Raw genomic sequence first — 9,723 nt, forward strand, 5'->3', positions numbered from 1 at the left:
TCTATTCTTTTTTTCAGTGGCAGAAACAAGCTTCTGTTGTAGGTTGTCTTCAGATTTTCCACTGTTAAATTTGTGGCCAATATTAGAACACTGTTGAAATTATTTATTCGCCCACCAAGTGGCACTGAACTTAATTTACAGCTGTAAAACGGCTTCCTCATATTTTCATATGTTTCATATGAAATCATATGTTTTTAGTCTCAATGGGGAAATCAATTTCCTTCCATGCTATGCTAGCTTTGTACTGTACTAAAATGCCACCTTTGCACTAAGCTGTTTATTTCTTCCCTTCTGGATATGCCACGATAAATTCTAAGTGGTATTATTGGAAAGTACAAGCATTTCCTCAGCCATGAAGTGGCAGACCATGCCAAGTTATGAATGCTGAAGCTTATAGTGGATAAAAGTCACCAACACTTTGCTGACTTCATTACTGCAACGCTCCAAACCTCCTCTGGCGTTAAAATCAGCATAAAAACCATGCACCAAGAGCTTCACACTGTGGGTTTCCATGGCTTAGCAGCTCGTATTGGGATCGAGACATAGATTTCATCATCAGACAAAGATCCGTGTGGACAGGTGGGTACCACGACATCTCTGTATTTTTTGAGATGTCATGGAGTTGTCCGACAAGAAATTGCATTCCATCTAAACATGATGAGTATAACGCGAATGAGTTGGTCATCCAGTCTCCAGTTCGCTGTGTCAGTGTCCACAACAGAGCTAACAAGCCAACGCTTTTGTCCATGTAGCGCAGGGGTGGGCAACTCCAGGCCTCGAGGGCCGGTGTCCCTGCACGTTTTAGATGTGTCCTTGAACCAACACAGCTGATTTAAATGGCTAAATTAGCTCCTCAACATGTCCTGAAGTTCTCCAGAGGCCTGGTAACGAACTAATCATGTGATTCAGGTGTGTTGACCCAAGGTGAGATCTAAAACCTGCAGGACACTGGCCCTTGGGGTTTGGAATTGCCCCTGATGTAGCACATTTAAATGTTGCCTTCCTGTAGACGTGCTACTGGCTGTGTCAGTGCTTCTGCCATGTCCACGCCGTGTAGCCCGCTTGGTTTCTAAGGTTGCATTATCTTTTGGTTTGGTTTTGCCCTTACAAAACATGCCTCATATTTGCCAGCGAATCCACACCTCGCTTTACACCACTGATACTGACTTACACACGTCAGGGTTTTTCCAATTAAGTATAGCTGAACGTTTTGCAAACACCTGGAATGACAAGAAGCTATAGTAAGTCAGGATAATCTTTAATTAATCAGGCAAACCTTTAAGAATAATTTTTTACAATGGGGGTTGGGCAATAAAGCTAAATCTATAGAGGAAATTGAGGTAACAAAAAACAAACAAAAACTAGAATTATGCTGCCCCCTGGTGGTGAATGTTTTAGTTAAAACGTGCAGAAAGTAACTACAAAAACTACCTTTAAAGTCTGCACCAACAGCAAATACATGAACTCAACCAGCAGCCTTACCTATACAGGTTATGGCTTTTTTCCCCCTTTCTAATTGTTAGGTGGTACCGGTATTCGTGAGTGCCTTCAACCTCCAATCCTCCATATCCGTGGCCGCCCACATACACATGATTCGGGTCACATGACGGTTAGCCCTAGTTCAGTGACAGACTGGCTACACGAAGCGAGGCTAGCTGTTAGCAAAACTGTCTAGACGGCCGAGATGGTAAGTGTAAAAACAAACATTGACTGGTCAGGCTACAGTAAAATTGGAGGCGGTGTTTGGTGTTTCTTGTTCATGAAAATATAACATTAACACGAGTTTCCGTTTTTCTGAGGAAGCAATTAATTTTAATACTCAACCCTGTAAAGAAAGCTAGCTGGGCTGGTCGAATTAGCATCGCTAGGAGGCCGTCTTTCTCAATGATCGTGATGTTTTGGTTAGCTAATGGCCCAGCAGCATGATGCCAGCAGTTAAACGTGTTGATTGCTAAGGCAAGTATTTGAGTTCGGTCAAAAAGTCGGGTAGATGAGTGGTTCAAACAAATGTCACTGTTAGCAGACGTTGCTGATCGTTAGCTCAGTGAAGTTGTGCCGTCACATGCATGTTGAATTACTGCAATAACCGTAGAAATTAAGCCAATTCATTTTCTGATTAAGGGCAAAGGGTTGTTCGCTTATTGATTCGAGGGTCGGCTTTCAATAGTGATTGGGTAGCTGATAATTTGTTTAATTTGGGGGTAGGGGGGTTCTATGAAGAGTTTACTTCAGTGTTGATTCTCATCTTATATAAATACTTGATGACTGAGCTCATTCTTGGTGATTTGCTGCTTCTGCATGTTGAAGCATTTGTTTGTGACTTTGTGCCAGCTCAGAGGAAAATAATGCGACTGTGCAGATAGTGACTGGTGAATTGGTTGTTATGGCAATAACAGATGCCGTAAATAAGTAGGAGGTGAGATAGTGGGTTTTAACATGTGATATTCATGTCAGAGCTTCCATCACAGATGAGGACACTAACCTGGCATCTCTCTCTATAACTGTCATTGTTATCACTGCAACATTTTGTTGGGGTTGTGTGTAAACAAAGTCATTTGTCTTTAGGGCAGATTCATGTTGATGGAAGCTACAGCACAGCTCAGGGCTTCTTATTACAGCTAGCTGCAATTTCTCTTTAGTTGTTTTAAAAGCAGCATATGTTTGATTACATAGCATGTTGATTGCTCTGAATTTCATCCTCTGAATGTTTTTGTGTTTCTAGAGTTTCCTGGGAGGATTGTTCGGGCCAGTTTGTGAGATAGATGTACTGCTGAATGATGCAGAGAACAGAAAGACGGCCGAGCTGAAAACAGAAGATGGGAAAGTGGAGAAACACTACCTGTTCTACGATGGAGAGTCGGTTTCTGGAAAGGTAAACTGTGTTTGCGTCATTTATCACATGTCACAATGTGGGTCCTGCACATGTGAAGCATAGCTTAAGTTTGTTCTCATTTTCTGCGCAGCAGATAGTTTCAGTCAGTCAGTGTATAATGGACTTCTCAGTCTATTTTGGGTTCATTGCTTTAAGTCCAGTGGGAAATTACGATTTTTTTGATGAGCATGCAAGACTTGCTTTGGCTTCGGCTTTGCGTCTGCTGTTGCTGTGCATGAGCTCTATTGAGCAGTCTGATATGTGCCTTGTTCACTGTTGACTTCTGTTATCCAGCACAACTCAAAATCAAGTAAAAGGTCAGTTAGTGTGGTAACAGCAGAAAGATATTCACCATTGATGTTGATTGTAATAAACAGTTTTCACCGTGATTACCTAACAGCTGTCAAGCAGAGAAATGTGAGGAGATTTATTTTTGGAGAAGAAATTATTACAGGTTTGTTGAAAGTCGGCAAGCAAATAGGAATATATGTTAGTTATAAAGAAATATGCACAATAATCATAAAAGAAAAGCCCTTTAAAGGAACATTATGCTGGTAGCATGTCAGAATATTATCTTTCTGTTCAGTCCACTTTTATTCATATAGCACCAGTTCATGCAAGCAAGAAGAAACTTGTTCTCAACAAATGTTTCCTCTTCAGGTGAATCTAAATGTGAAGCAGGGAGGAAAGCGGCTGGAGCACCAGGGGATCCGCATCGAGTTTGTTGGACAGATAGGTGAGCATGGTTGATGCTAATGTTAATGTGGCTTTATCACATGGCTGAAAGGTTTAACAGGGCATGTGGTTATCATGTGCAGGTCTGCCGTAGTGCCGCTAACCCCCGCCTCCAACTGTATTTGCTTTGGGACAAAGATAATGAGTGCAGTGTGTTGAAAGAGAATGAAATGCTCAAATAAAACTAATAAATACAGATTTGGGGTTTTTTTTGTTTGTTTTTTAAGTGAATTCAAAGCAATCAGACCTTCAGCCAGTCTGAATCCTCTCTGCTATATTTCAGAGCTTTTCTCTGATAAGAGCAACACCCACGAGTTTGTGGACCTGGTCAAAGAGTTGGCTTTACCGGGAGAGCTCACCCAGAACAGAAGCTACGACTTTGAGTTCATGCAGGTGGAGAAGCCCTATGAGTCCTATACTGGAGCCAACGTTAGGCTAAGGTGACACAACCTATTATGTAATGTTTATTTTCTGTCAGATTTCTCAATAGTCTTTACTACTGAGTAGGTGCAGGGCTTGTGAGCTCGCTGTGACACAGATTACCGCTTTTTGGATGTTTTTGTTTTTTCTTCATTTACAGTTACAGTCATCAAATGTCATCAATTCAAATTGTTTTATTTTCAGTTTGCCTGTCTCTCCTCCACTCCACACTGTACTCTCCACATGCAAGTGTGACTCAGATACTATTTAATTAAAAGACACACACACACACATCGTGCAGGAGAGAGAAACTAATGACCCTGTATAAGATTTAATCAAAAATTAAGCAGACAGAAACAACCTTTGAGATAGAGTATGAACATGACACACATAAGTGTTCATGAACACTTATGTTAAAATGTTCAGGCCAAGTTTGTTTGAGGTGAAACTTTCATGGACAATTGTTAACAGGATATAAAACATACTAAGTGATGCCTCAGCTGGCCATCACTCTTGTGCACTAATGGTATCCATCAAGCTTTTTTTTGTTCAGCTACTTCTTTTTTTTTAATGCATTTTATTTCTAATAGAGAAAAAAAAATCTGTATGATTTCAGTCTGACTTTTATAGCTTGGTGTGTTGTCGTGTTCGACTTGCAGATACTTCCTCAGGGTGACAATAGTTCGGCGCCTGTCTGACTTGGTGAAGGAATACGAGTTAATTGTCCATCAGTTAGCCACCTACCCTGACATCAACAATTCGATCAAAATGGAGGTCGGCATAGAAGACTGTCTTCACATCGAGTTTGAATACAATAAATCCAAGTAAGAGCAATGTGACTTTAACTTATCAAATGAACAAGTTAATGCTCTGTCACTGCAGAAAATCCCAAATCTAAATAAGAGCTGTCTTTACTTGCATTTATGCCTTTCTTATAGGTACCACCTCAAGGATGTGATTGTTGGGAAGATTTATTTCCTGCTGGTCAGAATCAAGATCCAACACATGGAGCTGCAGCTCATTAAGAAGGAGATAACAGGCATAGGTGAGAATCCAGGGCAGCCACATATAAAAATAAAGTAACCTAGATAGAGCATATAAATGACAAGTCATTGTGGACTTGGATTAACTCTGTAGTTCATCTCCTCTCAGCTTTTAAACCTGGTTTCTTTTCTTCTCTGTAAACCAACTGTGTCCCACTAAGAGTACTGGAAACTTTGCTCCACTTTAATATTTTGTCTCCGGTAGTAAAGTCCTTGTCCTCCTTTTCAGGTCCCAGTACTACCACAGAGACAGAGACGGTTGCTAAGTACGAGATCATGGATGGAGCCCCAGTTAAAGGAGAATCAATTCCCATCAGACTGTTCTTGGCTGGTAAGAGCTCATCTCCTCTTTGGCAGCTATTATGTTGAGTGCTGATCCAGACTCCTATCATCAGGATATCGCTTTTCCTGTTAACTTCCCTCGTCATGAAACAGTCAAACAGGCCAGTTTTTGTTTGCTTTTTATTTTGTTTTGTTTTTTGTTAGTGACATCTAATCGTCCCTCATGTTTCCTTACAGGATATGACTTGACACCCACCATGAGGGATGTCAACAAGAAGTTCTCTGTACGCTACTTCCTTAATCTGGTGCTGGTGGACGAAGAGGACAGGAGATACTTTAAACAACAGGTAAGTCACCACCACTCCAAATAAACGGGCTGTGTTATATATGTGTGATTGTGAAATTATATTGTGTATATTTATTTATTTCTGGAGAGAGGTGCAGGGTTTTTGATTTTTGTTATTAGAATCTGTAGTTCCATCAGGAAACTGAGGGGATCCGGTACCAAAATAATGATGCACTTGATTCCTAATGCTGTAACGCTAATTGCTAAATGAGTGGTAACCTTAGACAGAACAGCAGGGCTGTGGATATGCAGTGCACAAAGGAAAACAGAAGTGGGCCAGAGAACAACACCAGGAACTTTTAAATCCTGCTTTGATCACAAAAAGTGATTAATGTATTTACAGCCACTGGCCACTTTATTAGGTGCACCTTGCTAGTACTATTTTTGGTGAGCTTCTCTGAATTGTAGCTGCAGTTTCCTATTCTTAGCTGACAGGAGTGGCATCCAAAGCGATCTTTCTGCTGTAACCCATCTGCTTCAAGATCCGATGTGTTGTGTGTTCACGGATGTCCCTCTGCATACATTGGTTGTGACAAGTGGTTATTTAAGTTACTGCTGCCTTTTGATCCTTTCAAAGCAGTCAGTGTGTTCTCCTCTGACCTCTGACTTCAAGGAGCCATTTCCAGACCAGCTGTTGCTCGCTGGATATTTTCTCTTTTTTGGGGCCAGCCGTAGAGATGACTGTGGAGCTAAATCAGGGTCAAAGGTTTCATTCATTTGAAAAAGTGATTAGAAACTGAAATTATTTTCATATTTGAAACAAAAACAAAATGTGTTTGCAAAACCTAAATTACTTTATTTTTAATAAATTATTTGTTTTCATGCAGCTTCAAAGTAATTTTTTTTTTTGTTTGTTTCAAACCCTTTTGTTACGGGAATACTGTTATCTGATTGGCTGGTAGGTCGCTGAGCTAAAAGAGCTATGAATGCTGTAAAGAAATCTAAGACTCGCCTGTTCATTTCTGTATATTATTTATTTCTGTCCATCACAAGATGATCAAAGACCGTGTTTCTTACCTGTTGGGTGGTACCGGCGGCATCCTGTGAACGAGCAGTGGCCATGTTCAATCAAAATACCGCTTTTTAATTTGTAACAAACGTGACACAGTAGGTGTCACTCATTAGTCTATGCCCCGCCCTTCCCCTTTGATACATGCTCACAACACATTTTTGCAACATTTCTGTTTTTGTTGTGTTTTTTTTTTTTTAACACATTTTTTATGTTTTTAAATATCAAAACTTAGAATTTTAGTTTCAAATAACTTTTTGACCCTGATTTCATTCCATATGTGGGAGAATCACAGTAGATCAGCAGTTTTTGAAATGCTCAGACACTCTGGCACCAACAGCCATAACACGTTCAAAGTCTTTTTAATTTGACTTATTTCCCCATTCTGATGCTCAGTTTGAACTTCAGCTGGACATCTTAACCATGTTTACATGCTTCCATGTGATTGGCTGAATAGATACTTGTACTATACAGTTTAATAGGCATATCCAATGAATTGGCCAGTGGATACAACATATACCAGCACTGAATCACAGTTGATTTCATTCACGTATACGTCCATAATTTAGCCCACCTTAGTTGGTATATTAACTTCACATTTGTAAATAAAATTTCGTGTTGCATAAATTTCAATTGTGCTTGATTATATCTAGATTTCGTTTCTAAAAGCGTGTGTGTGTGTGTGTGTGTGTGTGTGTGTGTGTGTGTGTGTGTGTGGGGGGGGGATAAAGGACGTATAGTGTCTTAGGCACATTTATTAATTATCTCTTTGATGGATCATTTTGACATAATTAAAATGACATTAAGTTGAACTGGCTGCAGCCGTTATAATCTCAGCAACTGCTGTTTTTAGTTTAATGTAATTTAATTGTGGTGTGTGGCTCTGTGCCGATGTGCAATATGCAGCCCCACCCTGACCTCCAGCTTGCTTAACTTTTCCATATGATAAGTACATGAATAGTTCTACATTAAAAACATGCATTACCGTATTTTTATTTTTGCTGCTCTGTGTCTGTGTTTAGGAGATTGTTTTGTGGAGAAAAGCTCCAGAGAAGCTGAGGAAAAGAAACTTCCACCAGCGCTACGAGTCTCCCGAGCCCCGAACCCAGCCGGTAACTGCAGAGCAGCCAGAGATGTGAGGGCCGGGCTAAGAACTGATAATACATGCAGACGCACCACAGCTCGTCACTGCTGAACAGCCAGAGATGTGAGGCCTGCCCCCACTCTCTTCCTGGACTGAGAAATGTCTGTATTCATAAATACACGTAACACACCTTCAGGCATCCCCCTTCCCCGCCCCCCGCACCACTTCACAGCGTCAGGTGTGAGCTGCCCATCATCACTCTCTTTCGCGCCCCGCCCCAGGACGTAGACACACTCGCATACAGATGCACACAGTCTGAGTCTGCTGAATGCTACATGTCAAGGCAAGCGCGCAAAACAAACCAACCCAAGTAACGAAGAATGAGACAGCCTTTTTATCATCCTGACGTCTCGGACTGCAAACACACTCAAGCACACACAACTGAAGCCATACAGTCGGGTTTCATGCGGAATAAAACAGGAGCAAAGACGGAAAAGAAGAGAGCGCTACAGACCAACGCACCATTTTATCTTGTTATTCTGCAGCAGGAGCTTCTTTTTGTTTGCTTTCTGAACAGCACTGCTCTTAGACTTCCTCTTGCATCTCGCCCAGATACTCTACAAAGTGTCACTTTCTAGAGTCTCGATGGACCCAGTAAGTGAAGGTATTCATGATGTGGGGTGGGATCAGCCCGAACAAAGAATGTGAGTCAGCACCCAAGTTCTGTATTTATTCATATCAGGTGTTATTCATCCATGGAGCTGGGAAAAGAAGGAACTTCTCAGTTAAATATTTTCGTTACTGTAACTGCTTCCAGCCCAACAGAAAGGTTACCCCTTGTTTGATGTTTTACACATTTCTAGCTCCAGTCCAAAACACATTTCAATAAGGAAAACGTCATTCACCGTGGACATCAGGTTCATAAAATCATCATTTTGAACCTCAGCTAGCAGTTATTTATCTCTAAGACTACAAAGTGCCAGATGGTCAATATACAATCATACAATGGAGAAAAATGCAACAAATCCTCACACTGGAGAAGGAGAATTGATTATGTTTGATTTTTGATTCTCTGATTGATTAATGAACTAATGCCACAAGCATCATCAATACATCATTTCACACATTTCAGGTGTAACATATGCAGATCAATGAAGATGTCAGTTTTCAACAACTTGCATCAGGAATTCCTCCACAAATATCTGAAGGTGTAGTTTCTCTGTTCATGTCTTTGGCTGCTACGACACCCGTTCAGTTTGAATTTTTACTGCACTTTCTATCACTAACCTGTAATCTTAGATAACTCAAAGTTTGGTTCACCCATGTTCCAAATAAGAAAAGCTTTGTCTTTTCTCTTTAGTACTTTAGCACTATAAGGAAATTCTTCTGACCACCTTTATTAGAGGAAAAAAGCTCAAAAGTCAGACTTGTTAAATTTAAAGAAGATATGTCTATTTGAAATGTGGGTGAATTGGACTTTTAAGCAAGGATTGAAAGAAATGACTGAAAAAAAACAGTTCTGTTACATCAAAAGACACTTTTTGTGTTTACAACTTGATTCATTAGAAACAAAGTGGTTAATGATGATCAGCAGCCTGTAGACTCGCTGTTCTTCTTTTTTTCATGCTGTTTTATTGAACCTGTTGGTTTAGTGTGCTTGAAATACTAATGTGATGAATGGCTCGCGTCAGCTGTTGTAAGCACTGGAAGAGTTGCAGTATGGTTATACTGTCAAATCCAACAATGTTCCACTGTGATGCTCAGACCTGTAGTCTAGGTCCTGCTTTAAAGACACTGTTCAGTCCCATGTGTTGGGTGATTTTTGCCCTTCAGCTTTGATCCATTTGCACTTTTCCCCTGTCATGCTTACCTTTGTACTAAAGAGGCATGGACGCTGAAAGCAAACATCACTCAAGGACAACTTCACCTCAG

General features: G+C 40.5%; 1 protein-coding gene across 1 annotated transcript; it reads left to right on the forward strand.

The window, feature by feature from the left end:
* The first annotated feature begins 1,572 nt into the window (after positions 1 to 1,572).
* vps26a (VPS26, retromer complex component A) lies at positions 1,573 to 9,296 on the forward strand. Its single transcript, XM_005915111.3, has 9 exons — positions 1,573 to 1,687; positions 2,723 to 2,872; positions 3,533 to 3,608; positions 3,891 to 4,047; positions 4,687 to 4,851; positions 4,966 to 5,072; positions 5,300 to 5,401; positions 5,590 to 5,699; positions 7,730 to 9,296. The coding sequence occupies exons 1-9, from the start codon at positions 1,685 to 1,687 to the stop codon at positions 7,844 to 7,846; spliced, it is 987 nt and encodes a 328-aa protein (XP_005915173.1). The 5' UTR covers positions 1,573 to 1,684; the 3' UTR covers positions 7,847 to 9,296.
* Positions 9,297 to 9,723: the final 427 nt, after the last annotated feature.

Source organism: Haplochromis burtoni, unplaced genomic scaffold (assembly GCF_018398535.1).
Source record: "Haplochromis burtoni strain Fernald_Lab_line unplaced genomic scaffold, NCSU_Asbu1 Contig_11, whole genome shotgun sequence".
In the NCBI taxonomy this organism is placed as follows: Eukaryota; Metazoa; Chordata; class Actinopteri; order Cichliformes; family Cichlidae; genus Haplochromis; species Haplochromis burtoni.

Excerpts from the sequence above, each read along its gene's own strand:
- vps26a (XM_005915111.3), top strand. Across the intron at positions 4,048-4,686 it reads GGAGCCAACGTTAGGCTAAG|ATACTTCCTCAGGGTGACAA; the intron begins GTGACACAACCT and ends TTCGACTTGCAG. Across the intron at positions 5,700-7,729 it reads GGAGATACTTTAAACAACAG|GAGATTGTTTTGTGGAGAAA; the intron begins GTAAGTCACCAC and ends GTCTGTGTTTAG.